The 26,978-nt window shown below is 46.5% G+C and overlaps 1 protein-coding gene across 2 annotated transcripts; it reads right to left on the bottom strand.

Moving 5' to 3' along the window:
* GMEB2 (glucocorticoid modulatory element binding protein 2) lies at window positions 1-26,978 on the bottom strand. Of its 2 annotated transcripts, none has more exons than XM_081949702.1 (10): window positions 26,475-26,978; window positions 17,790-17,938; window positions 14,545-14,642; window positions 12,633-12,760; window positions 10,943-11,046; window positions 9,989-10,146; window positions 8,016-8,087; window positions 5,380-5,517; window positions 2,355-2,477; window positions 1-1,688 (listed from the first exon to the last, which is right to left on the bottom strand). In XM_081949702.1, the coding sequence occupies exons 1-10, from the start codon at window positions 26,961-26,963 to the stop codon at window positions 1,042-1,044; spliced, it is 2,106 nt and encodes a 701-aa protein (XP_081805828.1). In that variant the 5' UTR covers window positions 26,964-26,978; the 3' UTR covers window positions 1-1,041. The 2 variants fall into 2 exon arrangements, with proteins under 2 accessions (XP_081805828.1, XP_081805829.1); XM_081949703.1 differs by having other exon boundaries at window positions 14,545-14,639.

The raw sequence follows: 26,978 nt of genomic DNA, 5'->3' as shown, positions 1-26,978 counted from the left end.
TTGAAAAAACAAAATTTTAATGTTAGCCAAGAGTCTTGATCCCGCCGTTTCTGATAGGCCCAAACTCACACTGAGAGAATCCGAGCCCTCGTAGCGTCCGACAGATTCTTCTTCTTCTCACATCAAGTCCCTCAAGTCCGCTGGAACAATTGGGAGCTCCTGTTTTTCACCCTTGTTTTTGGCAAAAACATTGTTTTGCAGCCTAAAGTGCAGATCCACCGGGGGTTGTGGAGGATAAGGCTCGGTAGCCGTGGAGGACATAACTGCTTGGGGGGGGGGGGGGAAGAAAAATCCAACAAAGGTGCTCCACCTTCAGCAGTTTTGGCCAGACCTTCCTCCTCAGGCTGAGATGCAAGCAGGGAGCTCGGCGAATTGATGCTCTTAAATTGGGAATGGATCTGCCCACCACGGAAGTCCTCCTGTCTCCCTTCCAAGCCTCCTACTTTCCCATTTTTAAGCCGCTATTCCCCTTCCCATGCGCCTTTGGCCCATTCTCCATTTTACCCACGTCCAAATGCCAGATTTCCCCCCTCTCTCTCTTCTTCCTCCGTCCTGGCAGAGAAGCAGTCCATCATCTCCCTAGCCCAAAATGCAGGCAATTGCCTATGTTGGGACCCCCACTTGTGCCAGGCCGGAAATGCTTAAAATAATCCTGTCTCATTGCCTAATTCTTGCAGAGTTTGGGTTGTTTTATTCTTCGAAACCAGCCTTGGCTACCTCGGTTCCCCAGAGCTGGCTAGAGATTGGGGGGGGGGGGGGGGGAGTACTTACAAGCTGGGTGTGTGTGTGCAAAGATTATAGCTTTTAATGGATCCCAGCAACAGGGGGTCTTCTTCCTGCCCCATCAATGATATTCTCCCTTCATTTCGTCTTCACTCTTCGTCTTTCAGATTTCAACCTCCCTATTCTGCCATCAGCCAATCCGTTTTCCTCTCTCTTTTCCCAGCACTCTCTTCTTCGTCGTCTCCATCTTCTCATCCGAGGGATGGGCACGTAAGCCTGGAGCACTCCCCCCCACAAAAAAGGACCAACGTCCACGTTTCATTTCTGCTGAGGCTCGTCCGCTACGGTGGTTACCTCAATGGTCGTGTGCTCTTCCGTGGCCGAAGTGCCTTCCATCACACTGGACGGCAAAGCCAGGATGGTGCTGCCCCCGGGAGACAGCTGCGTCACATTCTGGATGGCCGTGCCGAGCCCTGGCAGGGTGAGCAGCTGGAAAGGGCTCAACACTTTGACCACCGTACTGCTGTCCTGGATGGCCGCGGTGCTCAAGACGGTGAGGTTGGAGGCTTCGGGGTGGATTTCCACCGCGTTGGGGAAGGCAGAACCCCCCGACGTCAAGATGGTGTATCCGCCCAGCAGCGGGGAGGCGGGAGAGCCCGCCGACGTTACCTGAGCGGTGGCCTTTCCAAATGCAGATGCCGGGAGGGCAGAGAGCACTTTGCCGATGGGCAGACCGGCCAGCTGGGTGATGGGCACGCCTGGAGCCAGGGCGATCTGAGCCGACTGAGTCAGGACTTGGGAGGTGATGGCCGGGGGTCCTGAAGTGGCCCGGGTCAGCCTGGGCCGTTTCAGAGGAGAAGGGATGGAGACAGGTGTCAAAGTCATGAGCACGTTGTTGAGGTGCTGGGATTTGTGCTTCAGTTCCTTGGCTCTCTTGCGGTGCTCGTCACACTGCTGCTCCAGAGCTGGAAAAGGCAAGCGGAGAGAAGACGATTAAGGCCACAGGTGGCAGGCAGGACGCTGGCCAAGTCAAAAGGCTAAGCTAGATTGGACGTGGCCTCAACCCCCCATACACTGCACAGCATCTTTAATAGATTAACAGAGTTGGAAGGGACCTTGCGGGTCATTTAGTCCAACCCCCCAGCCCAAGCAGGAGACCCTACACCATTTCTGACAGATGGCAATCCAGTCTCTTCTTGAAAGCCTCCAGGGATGGAGCTTCTGAAGGCAACTTCTGTTCCATTGGTTGATAGTTCCCACTGTCAGAAAATTTCTCTTTAATTTCTCGGTTGAATCTTTCCTTGATCAGTTTCCACCCATTATTCCTTGTCTGGCCTTTGGGGGCTTTGGGAAATGTATCTAAGAGAAGTGGCGTTACTACAGGTAGCTCTTGACTTACGACCTCAAGGGAGTCCAACATTTCTGTTGCTTAGTGAGACAGCGAGGTGAATTTTGCCCCATTCTAGGACCGTCCTTGATACAGTCATTAAGTGAGTCGCTGCAGCAAGGCTCACTTAACAACTGTCTTGCTTAGCAATGGGAATTTTGGGGCTCAGTTGAGGTTGTAAGTCGAGGATTATCTGTACCTTACCAGGTGACAGAAGGAGAGAAACAGGACAAAGAGATGGTACCTGCTAAGTCTCGTGTGTATTGCTTTCTGGAACGGTCCATTTGGCATTTGTGGCTGGCCAAAACTTTCTTCACCAGGTCCAGCATGCCAAAATTCTGGACTGTGTTGTTCAGCAGGATGGCATCTAATGGAAACACAGAATGAAAAAAAACAAAACATCCTAATGGCCATCAGAAGGCATTTGGTAAAGTTTCCCCTCTCCCATATGTGCTTGTCGTTCCTGACTCTAGGGGGCAGTGCTCATCTCCGTTTCAAAGCCAAAGAGCCAGCGCTGTCCGAAGACGTCTCCGTGGTCATGTGGCCTGCATGACTCAACGCCGAAGGCGCACGGAACGCTGTTCCCTTCCCACCAAAGGTGGTTCCTATTTTTCTACTTGCATTTTTTACCTGCTTTCGAACTGCTAGGTTGGCAGAAGCTGGGATGAGTAACGGGAGCTCGCTCCATTACGCAGCGCTAGGGATTCGAACCGCCAAACTGCTGACCTTTCTGATCGACAAGCTCAGCATCTTAGCCACTGAGCTCCCGCGTCCCTTATTTTATATACACCCATCCACAAATCCACCCATCTATATTATCATTATATATATTATTATTATTTACAGTGGTGGAAGGAAAAGAAAATGTAGGAATTTTCATCTCTATAGGCCCCGGTCCTCCAATTCCTCCTTGAAAAGGAAGCAAATGTATAAGCTGCCTTAGCGCTTCAATTTTAAGCTTTCTTGAAGCGAGAAAGTGAAATAATGATTTTACTTTTCATACTCTGTAAAGCAGGGGTGTCCAAACTTGGCAACTTTAAGACTTGTGGACTTCAACTCCCAGAATTCCACAGCCAGCAGAGCTGGCTGTGGAATTCTGGGAGTTGAAGTCCACAAGTCTTAAAGTTGCCAAGTTTGGACACCCCTGCTGTAAAGCATCATAAATATCAAAGATGGTGTATATGGAAAATTATGGTAATGCAGCTATTGTGTTTAATTATTTTTGTACAGATAGTCTTCGACTTACGACAGTTCATTTAGTGACCGTGAGAAGTTACAACGGTGCAGAAGAAAGTGACTTGCGACTATTTTTTGCACTTACAACCACTGCAGCCTCCCCATGGCCACATGATCAATACTCAGAAGCTTGGCAACTGACTCGCATTTATGACCGTTGCTGTGTCCTGGGGTCATGTGATCAGCTTTTGGGGCCTTGCGACCATCCAAGGCAAGAGGGAAGCCAGATCCACTTAGCAACCCAATTGCTATCTTAACAGGTGCAGCGATTCGCTTAACAACTATGGCAAGAAAGGTCATAAAATGGGGCAAAACCCACTTAACAGACTGAATCTGGCTTTCCCCCATTGACTTGGCTTTTGAAATCCAGCTGAGAAGGTGACAGACCGTGTGTGTGTGTGTGTGTGTGTGTGTGTGTGTGTGTGTGTGTGTGATGTGACCCGGGACAGTGCAATCATCACAAACATGTGCCATTTGCCGAACATACAAATTTTGATCCTGGGACCACATGCAATGATTGTTAAGTGTCAAAACCGGTAATCGTGAGAACCGGTCAGAAGTCCCTTTTTCAGCATCGCTGTAGGTTCAAATGGTCGTAAGTCGAGGACTACCTGTAAATAAAAGTTTTAAGAAACGGTTAAAATAATTCCTTGCCCCCCCTGCCCTAGTTGTTGTTTTTGTTGTTATTTTTTACAAACATATCAATGCGTGAACAGTGTGGCACTGGAGTGTCATACATCTTAATTCAAATAAAATAGTATTAATCATACTTGTTTCATTTAACAAGCTTAAATAATCCTTGTAACAATACACATTTTTATTAAATTATAACCTTTCATTATTTAATCATTCAATATTCCAGTGTGTCATTTCTATGCCACTCACCCTATTCTAAGTGTCACACCCTTTAATACAAAGAGAATATTATTAATCATATTTGTTACTTTTAACAAGCTTATATAATTCTAATAATAGTACAAACATTTATGCTAAATTGAAATCCTCCACTGTTTGCTTGTTCAATTTATAATCCTTCATTATTTGGTTATTTCAATATGTTATTTTTATGTCAATCACCATATTCAGCATGTCATACATTTTAATACAATAAAGTATTTCTAAGCATATTTGTTACATTTAGTAAACATACACCTATTCATATTAAATTATAATCTTTCATTTTTTTATTTAATCCATAGTTTGATGTATTATTTTTATGCCAGTCACCATATTATTTAAGTATACTTATTGTATTTTTTGGACTATAAGACGCACCTTTTCCCCCTAAAAAAGAGGGTGAAAATCTGGATACACCAATACATCATTTTTGGCCTCCCAAAACCCCGCCCCCCTTCACAAAAAAGGACGTGCAGAGGGCTTGGGAGGCCAGCAAAGTGCTCCTGGGAGGGCAAAAACGAGTGAAAAACGGGCTTTTTGCTCGTTTTTGCCCCCTCCCACCAGCAGCACTCTACAAGCCTCCTAAAGACTGTGCATTCTCTTTTGTTTTGGGCAACAAATGCGCCCGTTTTCACAAAAAATGCGCCATTTTTTGCTTGTCACACCCCCACCCCCAGCACTCTACAAGCCTCCTAAAGGCTGTGCATGCCCTTTTTGGCAAAAAATGGGTCCGTTTTCACACTCAAAATGGGCTGTTTTTTGCTCGTTTTTGCGGCCCCAACCCCAGGAGCACATTGCATGCCTCTCAAACACTCTGCATGCCCCATTTTTCATAAAAGATGAGGAGTGCAGAGGGTTTGGGAGGTCTGCAGAGTGCAAAAACTTTTTTTAAAATTTACCTCTTCAAAAACTTAGTGCGTCTTATACTCCGAAAAATAGGGTAGTAATACCATCGTTTAAAATCTAATTTCTCCTCTTATTACTTCTCCTTATTGTACAAAAATGTGTATTTATTATCCCCCCCCCCCCCTTTCAAGTTTCCATCCCTATTCTGACTTTGATTATTCCACTACTGTATTTAAACATATTCATAATTTCTTTGGAAGGTAAAAAGCATGGCGATATTCGGGTCTCACCATTCAGCTGCAAGGGAAGTTCCTGGATTCTTTGCTGTAGGCCCTTCATGGCTTCCATGAATTCCACACTGAGTTCTTGCACCACTTCTCCCAGCAGCCCGGCGTCTCTCAGGCCTCGCCAGAAGGTGAATGCATCGTCTGAAATGGAAAAGGAGCGACGTTTGGACAACCCAAAGGGGCTTTTTTCCCCCCCAAGAGGCAACTGGACTTTCCTTCGCTTCCCTTCGCTTCGCTTCCCATCCAAAAAGGTTCTTCTGGGATTCTGACTGAATGGTGGGGAACGGAAGGATTTACAGGTAAGGCTCGAGTTACGAATGAATCGGAGCATGGCAATTCCATTCGCAGGAGTGAATCATGTAACTTACAATACAATGGCAGAGTTGGAAGGGACCTTGGAGGTCTTCTAGTCCAACCCCCTGCCTAGGCAGGAAACCCTATACCGTTTCAGACAAATGGCTATCCAGCATCTTCTTAAAGACTTCCAGTGTTGGGGCATTCACAACTTCTGGAGGCAACTTCTGTTCCACTGGTTAATTGTTCTAACTGTCAGGAAGTTTCTCCTCAGTTCTAAGTTGCTTCTCTCCTTGATTAGTTTCCACCCATTGCTTCTTGTTCTACCCTCAAGTGCCTTGGAGAATAGTTTTGACTCCCTCTTCTTTGTGGCAACCCTTGAGATATTGGAAGACTGCTATCCTGTCTCCCCTGGTCCTTCTTTACATTAAACTAGAACGTAATCACTCCCTGCTTTCACCCACGTGTTCGCTAATCGAATGCACTGATTATTAGTGCACAAGGTATTTCAGGGTGGGGAAGGCTAGCGATGGAACAGGCCATCCAAGGCCTCCCTGGCCCATTGACATACCTCGTGCTCCCCACCTCCCATCCTGCCACGCAGGACTCCCTTACCTTGCAAAGATCTGTATCCCTTCTGCCATGGTTTCTTTGCCTTTGAGGGAGAAGCGAGCAGAATGATTTCGATCCCAGCATCTGGTCGTCTTGCAAGTGCTTTTCACGCCAAGAGTGAAATGTGTGTGGGGGGCGGGCGGGGGGGGGGTTTGATCTTGAGTGACTTCAGACACTCATTCACTTTTGCAGAGAATGGGTTCCTAAAGTCGTCCGAGATCATGGCCCCCGGAACCTTTCACTGTTTTGTGTCAAAAGCATTTGCAAGCCGATAGGATGCTGGGAGGGAAATCGTCCTGCTCTCCCCTCCCTCAAAGGCAAAGAAACCCTGGCAGAGAGAAGACAGATCTTTGCAAGGTAAGTGAGTCCAGCATGAGGGATGGGAAGGGGGAAGCCACTATAGGGAGCGGGGGCGGGGTGGGGGGAATAGGGCGAATGGACTGCTGTGGTGCTGCAGCATTCATAATTTCAGGACTTTGTCGTAAACACTTGGGGGGCGTTATCATGTAACTTTGAATGGTCTCTAAGTGAACTGTCGTAACTTGAGGATTACCTGTATATTCCTTGCAATCATCAGGCCAGTGGTTAGCTCTTTTCTTTTGAAGATGGCAAAATCCACATTTTAGACAGAGAGGCCACTGGTCTGAAAGAGGGGTCAAAGAGGCCACCTGTATTAAAATTGGATAGCCCTCCCTCAATAGAGGAGGAGGGGTACGACCTCACCTATCCCGTTTATGACACAGTCCTTTCAGTAATTCCAAGAAGGTTCCACACCCATTTGCACTATTCAGGTGTCTCTGAGGGCCAAGATAAACCTCCAAGTGCTCTCAAGGATCCTCAGAGAGATTACTAACGACCAGAGCACTGCAAGGAATATAAATCCTTCCATCTTCCGCCACTCAGGCAGAACCGAAGAAGCTTCTTGGATGAGAAGTGAAACTTCTTCCAGGAAAAACAACGACAGTCTAATTGCCTCTTGAAAAAGCACCATTGGGACAACCATGACCTGGATGACTGGCAATTTCCATCGAGACAGGAAGCTGAGGGAACCCAAAATAGTTGCCTCCTCATTACACCCCATAATCATATTCCAGAAATGGTACATTCCAGTTGACAGTCATTAAGTGGTTCACTGTGTGACTACGTCCTTTTTACCAACTTTTTTACCATTTAACATCAGGGTTACTAACTTAGCAACTGCAGTGAATCATTCGCCAACTGCGGCAAGGAAGGTTGTAAAATGGGACAAAATTCACTTAGCAACTCTCTTGCTTAGCAATGGAAGATTTGGGTTCAATTGTGGTCGTAGGTCAAGGACTACGTTACCTGTATCTAATCTTTTGCCAATGTAATTAGTTTTTATATTCATAATTGTTTTTATATTCCTGTTTTTAAGTCTATTGCAAACCACCCAGAGTTGCCTTAGGCAGCGAGACGGGTGGCACATATATTTAATAAATAAATAAAACATGGGTACATTCCCTGTGAGACCTGACTCTCCCCCCACTCAAAACAATTTCCCAGTATCAGCATCTCTTCAGAGGAGTCTTCTTCCATTCCACTTAAACATGCCAAAAACTTGACCTCAACACTTGCTGCAAGAGCTCTTCCATTGCTCTGTGGCCCTGCCTACAACAAGATGACCACATCTGCTTTTTTTTTCTTCAAAGCCTTTCAGGTTTTGCGCTGAACATCCTATGGGAGGGTCTTAGGGCAGACGCTACGAGCTTCACCTCCAATAGCCGTGGTCCACTCAGTGGTATCCTCGCAGGTTTCTATGGTGATGGTGGCAGGAGATCCATTGACTGCAATTAAAATCAAGCAACAATGATCATTTGACCCTTAACTCTCTTACTCTTGATTAAAAAAAAACCCAAACATTCTCAGTTTTCTTATACATTGGATGATAGGGCCAGAGAAAAATCAGAAAGCCCTGTTCTCCATTAAACATTTTTAAAATCAGGAGTAAAATGTTCAAAGATTTTGAGGCCATGTTTGTTTAATTAAGCCATGCAGATTTTGAAAATAATTTGGAAGAATCCCATTGGACCTCATGTGAAAGTAGTACCTTTCTGTTGTTATTTGAAGTAGGTGGTTTTTTTAAAAAGGCTTCCATATGATCCTGAAAAGTAAGACACTGCTTAGAAATCAAATTAGCTTTCACAAGTGAACTTACAGCTGTGTGACCTCTCTTTAGAGGCTAATGTAAAAGAGTGGCATATGTTAAGCTGCCTTAATAAATATTAGCTCTTCCTACATAGAAGGTCCAAAGCATTTTCTCCAAAGCATTTTCAGTGATTGCTCAGGTGTATTACTTCATGCACACCTGCAATGTTAACTTGTGATTTATTACAAGGTGATTACAACACATCGCCCACCCCACGCTAGGCTGAAAATACTGACTGGTGCAGGGGTCTCCAATCTTAGCAACTTTAAGATTTGTGGACTTCAACTCCTAGCTTTGCTGGCTGAGGAACTCTGTGAGTTGAAGTCCACAAGTTTTTAAGTTGCCAAGGTTGGAGACCCCTGGACTAGATGCACGGAAATCTTGCTGCCTTTGAAACTTTCATCTGTCAGAAACTGTAAATAATTCAGACAAGAAACCTTAAAGGAAAATAGGACGTATTTTGATATATTCCCGTATGACGTATTTAGCCTATCATCAATGGCTGGATTTGGAAGACAGCACGGAACTGTCAAGGAGCAAGATAAAAAAGTAGCCAAAATTAAAGCTTACAGACAGAGAACAAAGCCGATTGAAGTTTCTTGTCTCACATATATAATGAACCAAAAAGCAGTTAACAGGCTCTGGAAAAACTAGCTGGAGCTCTCAACAGATTCCTATTTCTCCTTTACCTATGAATTCATCTAAAGACACAGCATGTTTAAAATGCCCACAAAAAACGCGGTGAAGTCAAAGAATATTTGAATGCACCAGCTGGCAGTGCTTTAGAAAGGGCTGAAAAGTGTTTCTCAACCTTGAGAACTTAAAGATGTGTGGACTTCAACGCCCAGAATTCCCCATTCGGGGAATTCTGGGAGTTGAAGTCCTCACATCTTCAAGTGGCAGAGCTTCTGGTTCAGACAGCAAGCCCTCCAAACTGCAACAGGCAGATAGACCTGGCAGCCATTTCTGGTGTTAATTGTTGAATATCTATAGACGTTTGAACCAGGGAGAAAAAGAACTCAGTGGGTTTTAAAAAAAAGAAATGGTGAACGCAGTGGTGGGGCTCAAATAATTTAACAACCCAAGGTTTGCCCATGGTCAGGTTGGCTGTCGTGGGAGGTTAGGCCCAACCTGACCAGGGGCCAACCGGTTGTTAAATTACCCCCCATCCCTGCTATCAAAGTGGATCCTGACTGCTGTGATGCAATGGGAAAACGGGCAATGGAGCGGCTGGCATGAGGGGAGGAGGAGGAACAGGGAGAAGAAAGAGGGAAAGCGGTCTTGCCCTTCCCTCCTGCCGGCTGCTCCGTTGCCCATTTCAGCGCAATGCCCAGGATCCACTTTGATAGTGGGGGTGGGTGGTAATTTAACAACCGGTTTGCCCCCCGGTCAGGTTGGGCCTCCCACGACAGCCAGTTGCCACTTGAACTGTTGCAAACCGGCTGAATCCCACCACTGGGTGAACGGCTGGTGGAAATCAAAACTGCCCTTGCAGTGTTTCAACTGTGGTCTGTTCTTAGGTTTTGCTTCCCTACATACCGTCCGCAGAGGCTGGAGTAAGAGGCGTGTACTCTGCTGAACTCTGACTGCTGAGAGAGACTCTGGCTCCAGTCAGATCGATTTTAGTGCTGCGGCAGGTATTCGAGCAAACTTTTGTGTGCTCGTAGAAATCCAGCTTCCCCGAATCCATGATTTTCCTAAAACGACAGAAGAGAGTATTTGTAGCTCAGGGTTGATCTGTAGGGCTCTTGGTTTCCTCTGAGCTTGGTAATTTTCTTTACCCAACTACAGTGTGGTGCAGTGGCCTAGAGGTGGAGCTCTTGCCTCACAATCAGGAGGCTGTGAGTTTGAACCTAGGTAGAGGCAGATATTTCTCTTTCTGGGCACAACGAGACTATATCTGCTGAGCAAAACTCCACAATGGCGACTGGTAGGGCATCTGGCCAGTAAACACTCTGCTAGCTCCATTCGGTTGCCCAGACTCCACCCCGCAAGGGATGATGGGGTCGTTAAAGAGGATGATGATTTCTTTACCCAACTAGGTAACAACATCGGGGCTAGAAGGGAATGGAGCGTCAACAGTCCGACCAGCAAACCCAAGAAAAGTAGACACTTTCGGGAACTTTTTAATCCCCAAAGCAAAAGTTTACTGGATACACCATTTCGGCACTGAAGAAATAAAACCAGCTCTGAAGTTTTCCTGCGCAATGCTGCATAGTTAAATATTGGTCTCCCATCCGACCCACCCACAGTGGTCACACTGTCCAATTATGAATCGGTCTTTTGTTTTGAGAACAGTTCCTTTCTTTGTTGGACACCTGCAATAGTGACCTTGATGGGTTCTTGGCTCACGCAGTCTATTCTTTGATCGTCTGGATTCTTTCTCACCTGTCCCTTCCCTCACTTTTTGGGCAACTTGAATAGTGGTAAGTTTTCAAATGGTTCAGAAGCAGTTCAAACTTGACATGGAGTTTGCAATGAGTAGTGATTTACCTTAGCATGATCCCATTCATCCGGATTGCCCTCTTCCAGTCCTTCAGGGTGGACTTGCCAGCCAAATGCACAAATTCCTTAGGACTTATCAAATGATTGTCATACTGCAAGGATGAGAAAGAGATAAGATGCAACAGGAAGAGGGCAGGCAAGAAAGTAATGGCAGGCAGAGAGGGCCTTGGGAGACAGGGGGGAAGAGCTGCAGAGTAGCTGCAATTGTCAGATAAGAGGCTGCTGAGCCCACAGAAGGAGTGAAGGAATGGCAACCATCTCAGAAGAGATCCTCCCTAGTTTCTTGGGATGTAAAGGTGAGGGGGAAGAGATGTACTTTCAGACCTGTGAGATTCTGTTCATGTATCTTTACAATAAAGTAGAATTAGTTCATCTGGGTGTGCTTCCTGCCTGGACTATCTCAAAAGGATGGTTACGTATTGGGAGAGAGACCCATTTCCTCCCTGTGTGGTTTCCACAGACTCTGCTGGAATAGCAAAAGCACTTAGCCTTATATACCGTTTCACAGTGCTTGACAGCCCTCTCTAAGCGGCTTACAGAGTTTTTAGCGTATTTGCCCCCAGAAATCTGAGTCCTCATTTGACCCACCTCGGGAGGATGGAAGGCTGAGTCAATCTTGAGCCTGGTGAGATTTGAACTGCCAAACTGCAGCTAGCAATCAGCTGAAGTAGCTTGCAGTACTGCGCTCTAACCACTGCACCACCTCAGCTGATATCATGCTAGTCAGTGGCAGGCTGCTGGGGGTTCGGGAGAACCTCTAGCTAAGATTCTGTGCAGTTCGGAGAACCCCCAAATTCCACGCTGCCCCACCCCTCCCAGGAGTCCCCATGCGGCCTGTTTTGGATGCAGGCAACTGCAGGGCACGCGCAGAGGCTTAGAGAGGGTGAAAAATGGGCCTACTGGAAATTCGGGAAGGCTGGAAATGGGCCCTGCAGCCTGGGGAGGCTGTTTTCCCCCTCCTGGAGGCTCAAGGAAAGCCTCCAGAGCCCGGGGAGGGCAAAAACAACCCCCTTGCTGTGGGGCAGGAGGCCTACTAGGCTACACCCACCCAGCAACTGGGAAGAGAACCTCTTGCTAAAATTTTTGAAGCCCACCCCTGGCCACAGTCCCAATGTGGGGAGCATCTCTTATGGGACAGATTAGGAAGATCATACTGGGAGACCAGAGTTAACAGAAAGGCTCATGGCTGCCTCACACAGACACAGGTGAGAGTAAAGACTGAATAGGGAAAAGAGCACAGCTTCTGATTAGCTCTACCCTAAACTCCCACCCCTGCCCTCCAGAGCTGGCACTCAGCGTCTGATAAGACTGGGGATGCCAGATCTGGTTCAGAATTTGAACTTCAGTCCACAAACAACAGAACAACGGAATTGGAAGGCACCTTGGAGGTCTTCTAGTCCAACCCACTGCTCAAGCAGGAGACTCTACAACAGGGGTATCCAAACTTGGGAACTTTAAGACTTGTGGACTTCAACTCCCAGAATTCCCCAGCCAGCATGGCTGGCTGGGGAATTCTGGGAGTTGAAGTCCACAAGTCTTAAAGTTCCCAATTTTGGACACCCCTGCTCTACAACAGCCCTGTCTTGTTTTCCACGAAGAGCTCGAGAGGTGGACAAAAATGCCAGATCCAGTCTGAACATCTGCCTGACTGTGTGATGAATCATTATTACAATCTTACCTGCACACACTTCACGTTGATGCCGGGGCAAACAAACTTCCGCCATATGAGGTTCGCTTTGCTGTCACCACAGGTGATGGGATAAGCCACCTCGGCTTCCAGGCACTCCTCTCCTTCCGCCATCTTCACTTCAAGGTGGGGAATCAAAAATAATCTTTAATTAGAAAACGATTTCACCGCCACGAACGACTAATGGCGGCGATGCTTAAGCTTAAAGGCTGAAAAGGTGTTACCCCGATTAGCCAATCCTTCCCCCCCATCTATGAAGTTCTGCCCATAGTAACGGGGGCCTGTCACACAAATAACAATACACCGGGCCCTCTCAAACCATGGTTTGTTAAAGAAGCTGGAATGGCTAGGTTTGGGTATGGCCCTAAATGAAAACCCAATAAAATGCAGTCTCAGTGCTGTCTCTCCATCAGAATGACTTCGAGAATAGAGTGGGGAGGAGTTTAGTTTGTTAAGTTGCGAGTTTTTGTCTTTTTACTTTACAGGTAGAAAGCAAGACTTAAGGGAAACACGCAAGGAAGTGGAACAAACAGCTTCAGCCATTTCTCAACATCCTGTTGTTGCATTTCAGAGCTGTTAGTGGGTCGCCCCAAGACAGGCTGGGGGAGTTCAAACGTGAGCTTAGTGGGTGTCTTTGGGCCGTTGTGGGGATAAAATCTGGGAAATATAGGTAGTCCTTGACTTACAACCATTTTTAGTGGCCATTTGTAGTTACAATGGCACTGAAAAAAGCGACTTATGACCGTTTTTCACATTAATGGTGGTTGCAGTGTCCGGGAGTCATGTGATCCTCTTTTGCGACCTTCTGACAAGCAAAGACAACGGGGAATCCAGATTCGCTTAACAACCACATGATTCACTTAACAATTGTGGCAAAAAAGGTCGTAAAATGGGGCAAAACTCACTCAATAACTGCTTTGTTTAGCAACCTAACCTTTGGGCTCAATTGTGGTCATAAGTCAAGGATTAGCTGTACTGCTGTGCCTTGAGCTCTCTGAGAATGGATGGGCTATACCAGGGGTGTCCAAACTTGGCAACTTTAAGACTTGTGGACTTCTGCTGGCTGGGAAATTCTGGGAGTTGAAGTCCACAAGTCTTAAAGTTGCCAAGTTTGGACACCCCTGGGCTATACGATGACAAGAGAAATATAAACAAGTAAGACGTAACTCTGGAACCACAGCAACTGTCAGGCTCCACAAATCAAGACAGACTTGTGGTGATTATTCTTGTTTGACCCCTACAGACAGAATCTTACCAAACTGTAGCTGACTGCTACCTACATGAAGCATATACTTTGAGAGCTATTAGGAAGAAGCTGTCTTCACCCACTTTCTCTCACACAAATTATTTGAACAGAAATGCACGCCTTCTGTCCAGGAAGGAAGGGATAGGAAAGGAAAGAGGAAAGAAGGAAGGAAGGAAGGAAGGAAGGAAGTAGACAGAAAGAGAGATGGATGGAAGGAGTGATGGGAAGAAGGAAAGGAGAGGTGGGAGGAAGGAAGGGTGGAGGGATGAAGGAGAAGAAAGAGATGGGTGGGTGGGTGGATGGAGGGAGGGAGGGAAGAAGGAAAGGAAGGAGAGATGAGAGGAAGGGAAGGAGGGAGGAAGTGAAGACGGAAAGAGAGAAGGAAGGAAGGAGTGATGGGAGGAAGGAAGGGAAGAGAGGAGGAGGAAGGAAGGAAAGGCGGAATGAGAGATAAATGATAGGAGTGATAGGAGGGAGGGAGGGATACAGGAAGAGAGGGGGAGGCATGCTAACGTCCATCTGAACTGAATTGTCTTATAGCTTTGAAGAGCCCAGCTCTTACTGCCCAATGCTAACATCTTGGGGGTCTTCTCAACTAAAACCTTCCACCTCCCAGCTGGTCTGGCGGATGCTAATAGCCTGATTTCCCACCCTTACCTAAAAGGGCTTCCTTCAGATGGGCAGAGGCGGTGAAAGCGGCAGCGGCAGCGGCAGCAGCATTTTCCGTCTCCAGGGTGTCTTCGTTGAGGTCACTGCTGGTCAGAGGGAGAGAGAGAGAGAAAGGGACAAAGGGTGAAGAAACAATGTCAGTGAAACGGCTCCTTTTATCCGTTTTCCTCTAGAAATTTGACTTGGCTTCTCCATGTTGGCTTTCTTTTCGTAAAATAAATGATGTGGTGTAATATGTAATAAGAGCTCGTACGTTATAAGAACTGCTAAGGACCAGGTGATTTTTTTTACTACGCTCCGATACGTAAAACCACAGAACTCAAAGAGAGTGTACAGGTAGCCTTGACTTACAACAGTTCATTTAGCGACCGTTCAAAGTTACAACGGCACTGAAAAAAGGGACCTATGAACGTTTTCACACTTACGAGCGTTCCAGCATCCCCATGGTCATGTGTGATCAAAATTCAGCCGCTTGGAAAGCGGTTCATACCTATGACGGTCACAGTGTCCTGTGGCCATATGATCCCTTTTGTGATTTTCTCACAAGCAAAGCCAGTGGGGAAGCCAGACTCACTTAACAGCCATGGTTAATAACAAATGCAATGATTCACTTAGCATCTGTGGCGAGAAAAGTCGTAAGATGGGACAAACTCACGTAACAAAATGTTTCACTTAGCAACAGAAATTTGGGGCTCAATTGGGGTCGTAACTCAAGGACTATACTGTACTTTTTTTTCACATGACTGTATACGACCCCTAGTTTAATGACAAAGTTCAAAGTTACGATGGCGCTGAAAACAGTCATTTACAACCAATCGTATTTACGACTGTTGCAGCAGCGTTCCCACTGACCAAAATGCGAGGGGGCGACGCTTGACAGTGAGAAGGGCAGCATATAAATGTAATAAATATGCGATGAGAAAAGTCATCCAATCATTTAAATCCCTCTGTACTTCCTGAAGCGATACTGCGATGCATTAAGCCATGTTTCACCTAGTCTATACCTATATACACTGGGTTTTTCTTGCCCGAGTATAAAACCTTACTTTTATCTATGTTGAATTTCATTTTCTTAAAACAGAGCCCAGTTTCCAAGCCTGTCAAAATCTTTTTTGGATCTTGAGCCTGCCTTTGGCATATCCTTTTGTGTTTCTTCCTGTTAAAAAGCAAAGAACCTTCTCCATTATCAAGGATACATAAACATCGATACGTAGGATACTCAAAAGCTCCTGGCCTCTAAAAAAAAGAGTGGATAGAGAGAAACCGCCAGCTGCCGTCTCTTATCATCTAGCTGCCTAAAGACAAAACCTGACATTAAGCATAGAGGCATCCTCCTCCTCTCAGCGTCTGCCAACTGCAGATTACAGCACGATCGTCCCTGTACGTGACGCTAACTTGCTTTGTCTGCCATCATCCGTTTCATTGCCAGGATGATGTTTCAGGCTTATGACAAGGGCCCAGCGGTGCACTCTGCCTGCAAACCAAGTCTCAGGAATATCCATTCTTGCTCAACTACTGGTCAAACAGGTCTCTTAACTTGGAGGAGGAAAGGCGTGGCACTTCCCAAAGACTTTAAGACGCTGCTAGTTCAGATGAAAGCAAAATGTTTCTTTTAGGCTTTCTGGCAGCGCATTAGGTAGGTACCACCGCAGAAATAAGACTTGGGGTAATTGTAGTGTTTGGGATGCTTTATTAAGCGTTTACATCAGGGGTGTCCAATCTTGGGAACTTTAAGACTTGTGGACTTCAAATCCCAGAATTCCCCGGCAGGGGAATTCTGGGAGTTGAAGTCCACAAGTCTTAAAGTTCCCAAGTTTGGACACCCCTGGTGTACATTAAAGGCTGCCTGGAATCCACTTAGTGTGCGTGACTGCTCTTTTTTTCCCCCGTACGGCAGGCTTGGATGAAGTCATCTGCAATGTTCAGCTAGTGCCACAAACTTTGCAACTTCTTTTTGAAAGAGATTAAGTTCCAAAGTGTTTTTTTTTGTTGTTGTTGTTGCAGAAAAGGCTGTCATAGAAACAGCCCGCACCAAATGGGGTTTAATAGAAGGATTAGGTGGATTTCTCTGAGTAATGAGCCTCTCTCTGGTTTCCCAAGCTGAAGAAGCTAACACTCTTTTTTTAATAGAAAAAACAGAAGTGTTGCAAACGTCTCTCGTGAAACAAAGATGAGAAAGAAATAGATCCATCCAGATTTTCTGCTTCCACTTGACGGTTCTTTACGCATTCCATATTTCTGGCACTAAAAGAATCAAACCCAGAGCTAATCTGTAGGGCTTAGCAATAGACAAGATTGGCTTCCTGTGTATAACTGGTGTCTTTGTTTAAAAACTTTTCTTCTGATTTTCCAACTGGCTTCTGTAAATTAACTCATGTAAGGCATCAGGGATCTTCAGTTTTCGAACCTTTGCTGAAAATCATAACAGGTAAGCTTTATAAATCTAGATGGGGCTAGTTATTAAGACCCAAAGGCTAGAAAGTGAGAGATTTAGTCGTGCCTTGGTGTGGGCTCTTTCTATGACAAAATTTTCTGCCAGGAAGTCACACTCAGAGAAGAAAATACTGACGAAACAGCTTTGCTTCCTAAAACAGTTTTTATCCAGGGAAAATTGTTGCCAATCCAAGTCTGAGAAGTTACATTGAAGGAATTGAAGCAACAAATATACAGGTAATCCTTGATTTATGACCACAATTGAGCCCAAAATCTATGTTGTTAACATTTGTCAAGTGAATTTTGCCCCATTTTATGACCTTTCTTGCCTCGGTTGTTAAATGAATCACTGCGGTTGGTAGTCTGTAGAGATTCTGTCATCCAAACCAGATGCTTTTTCAGAGGCAACTGGACTTTTTTCTTTTTTCTTTGAAGACATTTCGCTCCTCATCTAAGAAGCTTCTTCAGCTCTGACTGGATGGTGGGGAAGGGAAGGATTTATACTCCTTGCAGATAGCTGGTCATTTGCTTCCTTTTAGAGGGTCATTGAGGCCACCCCACCTCTTGGTTGACTGGCCAAAAGTCTCCCAGCCGCTTTCATGCCTAAGGCGGGACTAGAACTCACCGTCTCCTAGCCTGATGTCTTAACTACTACCCCAAACTGGATCTCAACAACGAAGGAGGGGGGATGTTAAATGATGATTTGCCCCAGGCATGAAATATTCTAGGTACACCACTAGAGTCGCTCCAATTGTGACTCTATCCATCCTACCAGCTCAAGAGTTCATCTTTTGACTCACCCATGCTGGGACAGGTTGGTGGTAACTAGGACGGTCTTCACTTCCTCCACACCGCTGCCATCCACCACATTATCCGGAGTGGTTACCACGACAACCTCCTCCATATGCATGCTCATATCTTGTGTCGTCATCATGAAGGAACCTTTACCCTGTAGAAGGAAACAAAGAGTGAAGGAGGTACCGCTCTACTCATCGACTCCGAAGGCATTTCATACATTTTTAATCAGGATCCAAAATATCTTGCACAGTGGTACAGGTAGTCCTCAACTTACAACCACAATCGATCCAACGTTTTTCTTGCTCAGGGAAACGTTTGTTAAGTGAATTTCGCCCTGTTTTACGATCTTTTGTGCCACAGTCGTTAAGCGAATCTCAGTCAAGTTAGTGAAATGGTTGTTAAGTGAATCTGGCTTCCCCATTGACTTTGCTGGTCGGAAGATTGTAAAAGCTGATCTCTCGACACCAGGACACTGCGACTGTCGTAAATATGAGTCAGTTGCCAGGCATCTGAGTTCTGATCGCATCACCATGGGGATGCTGCAACGGTTGTCAGTGTGAAAAACGGCCCAGAGTCACTTTTTTCCAATGCCGTTGTTAACTTTGAACGGTGAGTAAATGAATTGTTGTAAGTTGAGGACTACCTGTATGTGGACTATTGTTGGGTGCTCATAGCTATGTCCCTGCAGTTTTAGCTGATGAATTTTTGCGGGCTGCAAATCTGGCGTTGATGTCTTTGTATGCTACTTTTTCACAGCTATTTGGTTTTTCTCCCAAGGTCGGCAGGTATCTCGGCTATCTGCCACTTCCATTTGCTTACAGCAGGGGTGTCCAAACTTGGGAACTTTAAGACTTGTGGACTTCAACTCCCAGAATTCCCCAGCCAGCATAGCTGGCTGGGGAATTCTGGGAGTTGAAGTCCCCAAGTCTTAAAGTTCCCAAGTTTGGACACCCTTGCCTTACAGTTTTATTTGAGAATCCTTCACAGGCAATTTCACAGGAAAAAAGACAGCAAGTCGATTTACACGTTTTACTAAAGCCGTACGAATATTGGCATGACTGGAGTTTACTGCAATGTGTTAAACGCAGCCCCGAGGCTCAGGAGGAATAGTCCTGCAGCACCAAGACAAGCAAGCATCTAATCACCCGGTTTCCCTGAAAATAAGCCCTAGCATGTTTTTTACACGTGTGCCTAATATAAGCCCTAGAGTCGGGAACGACTAGCACGTATGTGCGAGGGGACCCTTTATCCTTTTAATATAAGCCTTACCCCCCAAAATAAGACCTACGTAAGCACCTGCACAGCTGGCCACCCGCCATTCCATCTAGTTGCTCAGAGAGCCGCTGACATGAGACGAGACGAGACGTTGTGTGTGGGGAGCTGCCCCATGCGCCCCGCACTGACGTAATTCAAGTCCATCCATGTCCCAAATGTCTTGTGGCCGAAGGAGCAGCAACCATGTGCTGCAGGAGCCCACGTGGCCGCCAGCCCACTTCTTCTGCCTGCTCACGGCTGCAACGGAGGAGGCCGAGCGATGCGCTGGTGCCGTGGCCACAAGGCAAGGCAGGTGTTGGGGGGGGGGGAGGTTTGACTGTGGGGACACTGGGGTTAAGCCGGTGCAGGGCGTGTGGGGCAGCTCCACCTCCCGATTCATGGCGGCAGCACTGGTGCCCCACATGGCCTCCTGCCAGGTTGTGAGCAAGCAGAAGGGGGCCTCCTGTATATGGAAAAACGAAATAAGACACCCTCCAAAAATAAGCCCTAGTGCTTATTTCGGAGCCCAAAAGAAAATGAGACCTGGTCTTATTTTCAGGGAAACACGGATAGAAAAAATAGTGATTTCCAGAAGCACTACAAAACGTTTGCAAGATAAACTGACCATAAGTATGAAAAATGGTCATAGGTCACTTCTTTCAGTGGCGTTGCGATTTTGAACGGTTACTAAATGAACTGTTGTAAGTCGAGGACTGCTTGTACATATTGCATGGCTTCATTCTTGTCCCCCTTTGCTTCCCTTCCAAAGTTTATTCTCTTAAAAGGACACCCTATTGATGTCTTTATTCTCAAGTTTACAAATGCTGGATTTCGTATTATTTAATATTTAATAATAATAATTAAATCATGCAGGACTGAGCACTTCAAAGTTAAGCAGCCACTGCTTAGACCAGGGTTTCTCAACCTTGGCGACTTTAAGTCCTGTGGACTTCAACTCCCAGAATTCCCTAGCCTGGGGCTGCTGGACTGACTGATAATTTCATTTGGGACATTTATCTTACTATCCCATTTGTTCCTTCTTGCTGTTCCAGTTCGTATCCTGAAAAAGTGTTGACCGCTATCGTTTTTTTTAAATGGCTACAACGAAACACAATTATTACTCTTGTCCCACATTCAACAGCGAAAGCCACTTAGGGGAACACAATCATATCCCTGAAGGTATCAGGAACGATGGTACAGGAATGCAGAACACAATTTGTGCTTTAAAAGTTACGTAAGGTTTTTTAAAAGAATACACAAGAATGCAGCTAAGTTCTTATGAGCATCCTTGTCTTCAACTGCCCAAAAGTTCCGATAAGTCTTCTGGCCTTTTGGAAGAGTTTGAAAACCTGGATCTGCCAAAGCACATGGGGCTTCCAGAGAAACACACAACCAATAGAAGGGCATATTTGTACCTCATGGTTGAACTATGGGGTAGATTATAATAAAATATAGAATAACAGAGTTGGAAGGGACCTTGGAGGTCTTCTAGTCCAACCCCCTGCCTAGGCAGGAAACCCTATACCCTTCCAGACAAATGGCTATCCAACATCTTCTTAAAGGCTTCCAATGTTTGAGCATTCACAACTTCTGGAGGCAATTTCTGTTCCACTGATTAATTGTTCTCACTGTCAGGAAATTTCTCCTCAGTTCTAAGTTGCTTCTCTCCTTGATTAGTTTCCACCCATTGCTTCTTGTCCTGCCCTCAGGTGCCTTGGAGAATAGTTTGACTCCCTCTTCTTTGTGGCAACCCCTGAGATATTGGAAGACTGCTATCCTGTCTCCCCTAGTCCTTCTTTTCATTAAACTAGATGCTTTGATGGTCTTTGATGCTCTGTGCTTAGTGCTGTTATGGTGAACCTATGGCACATATGCCTGAAGTGGCATGCAAAGCCATGTCACCCAGTATGCGCTGTCGGCCGCTCCTCTTATGGGTTTCTGGCACGCATATGCACGTGATAATCAGCTGGCTTTGGTGCATGCAGCAGTGCTGGAAACTGGAACAGCTAGTCTTCCACTCCGGTGTGAGTATGTGCGCTGGCCAGCTGATCGCTGCGCACGAATGTCCACCAGTAACCAGAAGATTAGCTGGGAACCGGAAGTTCATTTTCCATTGCACGCATTCCCCCTGGGCAGCTCCTCTTCGGGGTCGCTTCCCAGATGAACATGCATGCGTGCACTCCCTTTTCGGCACTTGATGCCAAAAATGTTTGGCATCACTGTCTTAGTGGTTATCTTGCAAATGTTTCATTACCAAACTAGGTAACATCATGAGTGCTAGAAGGGAGTGAGATTTGTAGAGAGGTGGAGGAGGACTGTAAAGTCCTTGGTCCACTCTGATCTTGTTTTCTTGCAGACGTTTCATTACCAGATTAGGTAACATCATCAGTGCTAGCATGCAACCTTTGTGTTAATTAATGCCTTGAAGGCTCTTCCTCCTGTTTTCTTAAACTTTTATTATTCTAACCGTAGCAACCTCCTTTTAGTAAGATATATTTTTATATGGTTTTTATGTTTTTAATACTATGCCGCCCAGTCACCCTTTGATCAATCAATAAAATAAAAATAACTAACAAAATCAAGCAGAGCTGGTATGTAAACCAACAAGCATGGGTCTCCCAACATGAAAAGCCTAAATGTTGACTTAGGTGTCAACTTGTTTTTATGTTGTTTTTACAGTTTTAAATTGGTTGTTGAACTGTTCTTTTATGTATTTTAAAGTCTTATTATGTTTGCTGCCCAAAGTATGTGAGATAGGCAGTTATGCACATGTGATTAAATAAACATCAACATCCTATTTCAACCACTGACTAATACATAAACTGGTAGTTTATTCACTATGTCTCGGTTTTTTTAAAAAAAAAACTGTGTGGCTTAGCATTTTGAGTGAGCAAAGGAGCCACTGCACAGGGCAGAAATAACCCTGCAAAAATGCTGAACACAAAACAAGACATTTTGAGAATTTCTGACAGAATTGTCTTCAGAAGATGCATCCAGAAAATCCTATGCATGCTTACTAATAACCCTCAACTTACAACCGTTTGCTTAGTGATCAATCAAACTTATGAAAGCACTGAAGAAATGACTTATGACCAGTCTGTGCAGGTATAACTGTTGCCCCATCGCCATGGTCATGTGATCAAAAGTTGGCAACCAACATATATTTACGATAGTTGCAGAGTCCCAGGTTTACATCAGGGATCGATCCCCAACTGCTGGTCTATGGCCCAATGGAATCAGGCATGGAAGTGGTGGGTGAGCACATGCATGTGCAAACACTATATTTGTGAAAGTGGCATGCCTGCACGCATAAAACCATCCCCTCTCCCCACCGCCTCCACCACTCCACCAAGCTGGAAACATTGGAAACCGCTGACTTACAGGATTGTTATTTCCAGGCAGCGTCTGACAAGCAAGCTCCAATCACTTAATGACTGTGATTCACTTAACAACTGTAGTGATTTTCTTATCAACCATGGCAAGAAAGATTGGAAACTGGGGCATAACTCATTTTACAACACCTTGCTCAGCAATGGAAATTCTGCTCGCAACTGTGCTCGTTGTTGAGGCCTACTTTTGAACTCCGCAGTTGATCTTATTTTCAAAACCGTGGGATGAACCTACTCCCAAGTAGAGGCATAAACCTTGCAGAACTCAACAGAATATATATATTCTGTGTGTGTGTTGAATATATATACCGTATTTATTGGCGTATAACACACACTTTTCCCCCCGAAAAATAGGGGGCAAATGATGTATGCGTGTTATACGCCGATATACGCCAGGCGATATACGCCAGGTGCACAGAAAAGGATCACGGAGCGCTTCGCCCCAAAAGCAGCTGCTTTTCTGTGCGCCTGGCGTTTAAAACATCCGGCTATCTATCTAAACGCCAGGCGCACAGAAAAGGATCGCAGAGCGCTTCGCCCCAACAGCAGCCGTTTAGATAGATAGCCGGATGTTTTAAACGCCAGGCGCACAGAAAAGCAGCTGCTGTTGGGGCGAAGTGCTCTGCGATCCTTTTCTGTGCGCCTGGCGTTTAGATAGATAGCCGGATGTTTTAAACGCCAGGCGCACAGAAAAGGATCGCGGAGCGCTTCGCCCCAAAAGCAGCTGCTTTTCTGTGCGCCTGGCGTTTTAAACATCCGGCTATCTATCTAAACACCAGGCGCACAGAAAAGGATCACGGAGCGCTACTCAGCGGGGTGTGGGCGAGAGGAGGAGAGAATGGATGAGCCGTCTCTCCTCTCCCAGACACCCGACTAAAACACTTTCTTTCGCCCGCGGAAGAGCTCGGGCGGGCGAAAGGAAGCGCTTTAGACAGCGGGGTGTGGGTGAGAGGAGGAGAGAATGGATGAGCCGTCTCTCCTCTCCCCGGACTCCCGACTAAAAGTTAATTAAAAAAAGGAAGGAGGGAAGGATGGAACTGGGAGGCAGGGAAGGAGGGAGGGGGAAAGGAAGGATAGGAGGATAGGGAAAGAGGAAAGAAGGCAGGCAGGCAGAAGGGAGGGAGGTGCAAGGAAGGAAGGAAGCATAGATAAGCAGGAGGGAAAGAAGGCAGGCAGGCAGGCAGGAGGAAAGAGGAAGGAGGGAACTGGAAGGGAGGCAGGAAGGAAGGGAAGGAGGAAGGGAGGGTGGAAGATAGTAGCAGTGAAAGCAGCAGTGTTCATAGTTGCTTTTACTGTCCTTTTACATTATTTACCTTATAAGTGGTAATAATATTAATAAAAAAAAAGTTCTGAGCTACCCTTATTTCAAAGTTCTTTATTTGAAATTTAAATTTTTTTCCTGAAATTTCCCTCTTAAAATGAAGGTGCGTGTTATACGCCTGTGCGTGTTATACGCCGATAAATACGGTATATATATTCTCTGTGTGTGTGCTGATAAATAAATAAAGGGAGACTAGTATAGATCTATTTCAAGCTATTTAGGTCTCATCAGCTAGCCATACCCTTACTGGAAATCGAACCAGGGCTGTATTGCATATTAGGCAGATGTATTTGCCACTAAGCCACAGGCTCTCTTCCTTATCAGCTAGGCCAGGGAAGTAGGTATGTATTTGTGTTACAACCCCTGGTATGCCCAAATATGGGAGGGAGCTCACTACTCCCCCTTTCTGTCATTCGGCTCATCACAGAGGACCATCCAGGCAGAAAACCATATTTTTATTTTTAATGTTGCCTTTTTATATTTGTGTTGTATTTGTGCTGATAAATAAATAAAGGGAGACCAGGTTCGAATCCCAGTAAGGGTATGGCTAGCTGATGAGAGCTAAATAGCTTGAAATAGATCTATACTAGTCTCCCTTTATTTATTTATCAGCACACACACACACACACACACACACATATTTCTGAACATAAACACAATTAAATGCTGCTATCTTTCTGCTGCTTTTTGCAATCTCAGATTGCAAAATGCTGAACATTCTGGAAATTGCTTCTGAATCCACCACGCACAACACAGAAGGCGAACACAATCTTGAAATAGGCAGGGGGTAAATACAGGCATAGGGGATCCAGATCCCAGGAGGATAAATTCAGGAATTTGGGGAGTCTGACAGCTCACAATAGTGGTAAGCATAAAAAAAAAGGGAGAAAATCTTGTTTACTACCATTTCTTCGCTGTATCTAGTCCCAGCTTTGATTGTCAAATTGATGCTTCCATGGCTGCTTTTTATGGGGGCGTGAGGAGGAGACCCTCCCAAGCTGCCTCAAACTGTGATATGGGCAGTACAGGTAGCCTTCGACTTACGACCACAATTGAGCCCATAATTTATGTCGCTAAGCGAGAAATTTGTCAAGTGAGTTTGGCCCCGTTTTATTACTTTTCTTGCTTCCTTTGTTAAATTAATAACACTGCTGTTAACTGAATCTGGCTTCCCCATGGACTTTGCTGGTCAGGTTGCCAAAGATGCCATAACCCAGGGACACTGCAACCGTCGTAAATACGAACCAGCTGTCAAGCATCCAAATATAAATCCCTTGACCGTGGGGATGCCTCAATGGTCCTAAGTGCGAATAACGGTCATCAGTCACTTTTTTCAGTGCCATTGTCACTTTGAAACAGACACTAAACGAACTGTTATAAGTCGAAGACTCTCTGTATTCAAATTTGATAAATTAATAAAAATAAAGTGCCTGTGTCTATTCTCACCTTGATAATTGATAATATATTATCTCAAATTGATAGTCTAGGCTGCATTACTATTAGTCTTCTCATCGTTCCTATCACCCATCTCCTCCTACTTATGACTGCAGGACTGTAACTGTTGCTTGTATCCTTATGATTTATACTGATATTATTTCCTGATTATTTGTATCCCATGACTATTATTGTACCTTATGATTCTTGATGAATGTATTTTGTCTTTTTATGTCCACTGAGACCATCTGCACCAAAGGTAAATTCCTTGTGTGTCCAATCACACTTGGCCAATAAAGAATTCTATTCTATCCTATCCTTTCCTATTCTATTATTCTGTTGTGTTCTATTCCTTCTTTGTATTCTATTCTATTTTATTCTATTCTATAATAATCCAAATTTTTTTGGGGGGGGGCTTTCAAAGCCCCCCCAAACGGGTATGCAAAGTATATAAATTTAATAAAGCACTTGCAAATTTTAAATTTAAGTGCTTTCTCTTCTCTTCAGCTTCTAGATCAACTATCCTTCCGCCACTCTGAGGGTGAGGGAGGTTGGATAGAGTCCCCCTCCTCCCATCCTGCATGGACTTTGTAGTCCTCTCCGCCGGAAAAGCCCCGCTTGGTGTCAAGATCCAAGCCACAAAAAAGGAGACTTTTGGTTTTTTAGTTAAGGGAAGCAGCGGCTCTTCCAAGCTCGGGTCCCGTCCCATCCCTTCCACCACACGGGAGCCCGCCAGACTCCAACCGGGCACTCCCATCATCCCCAGCCGCGCCGCCGGCGGGCTGTAGGACGGGGGTAGAGTCAGACGCCTCCCATCCCTAGGAGGAGAGTCCCCGGGGAGGGGGGTGTCCCAAGGCTCCAACGCCCATCCGCCACGGCCCGCGAGGGAAGAGGCGAGCGGCGGGGGTCCCAAGCCACCTCTGAGGCGGCGCGCGTGAGGGGACGGCGGCAGTGAGGAGAGCGGGCCGGCCGCGCGCGCGCACGCGCACTCCGCTCGGCTGAGGCCAAAAGGGAGCGCGGGGCGGAGGGGGGGAGAGAGAGAGAGAGGAGGCGCGCTCTCCTCTGTGTGGCCAGGGAGGGGCTGAGGCGCCAGCGAGCGCGAACGCGGGGGGGTGGGGGCGCGTGAGCGGGGGAGACGGCCGAGCGCGGCGCTCCGTCGTCGTCGCCGTCGCCGTCCGCCCGCCGTCGTTGCCGTAACGTCCTGACGCTCCGCAGGGATCCACTGACAGGCCGGCCGTCCGGCCGTCTGGCGTCACCCGGGGACGGGTTTTCGGGAGCAGTCTGCTTACCTCAGCCGCGGCGGCCCGAGCTTCAGGTTCCAGCGCCGGCGGGGAAGGAAGGAAGGAAGGCGGGAGGCGAGGGAGGGGAGAGGAGGAAGAAGCCGCAGCGGCTGCCTCAGCCCCCTGTGTTTGTGTCTGTGTATGTGTGTGTGTGAGGAGAAGCTGCGGCGCGTGCGGCCTGTGCTCGCTGCTGCGCAGGCGCAGTGCGCCCCTGCTGCTTTCTCCCTGCTGCGGCGCCGGGGCTGAGGCGAGGGAGGGAAGGAGGGAGAGAGGAGGGGGGGCAGGGCTCCCACCCGCCGCCGGGGCTTTTATGGGGGAGAGCTGCCCGTTGCCTCCCCTCAGAACCACCACCGACACTCTAAAGCGCATGCGCGGGGCGCTGAAAGGCTCCACGACTCCCCCCCCCTTTTCCCCCGGCCGCGCGCGCGCTCCTCTGAGGGAAAGCCGTAGGGGCTCCCCCCCCCTACGTCTTCGGACTCCAACTCCCATCATCCCCATACGGCGGGCTAGGCC

The sequence above is a fragment of the Natrix helvetica genome (assembly GCF_964273705.1).
Source record: "Natrix helvetica genome assembly, chromosome: 3".
Classification (NCBI taxonomy): Eukaryota; Metazoa; Chordata; class Lepidosauria; order Squamata; family Natricidae; genus Natrix; species Natrix helvetica.
Note: the sequence above shows the minus strand (reverse complement) of the source record. Positions and strands in the feature narration are given on the sequence as shown.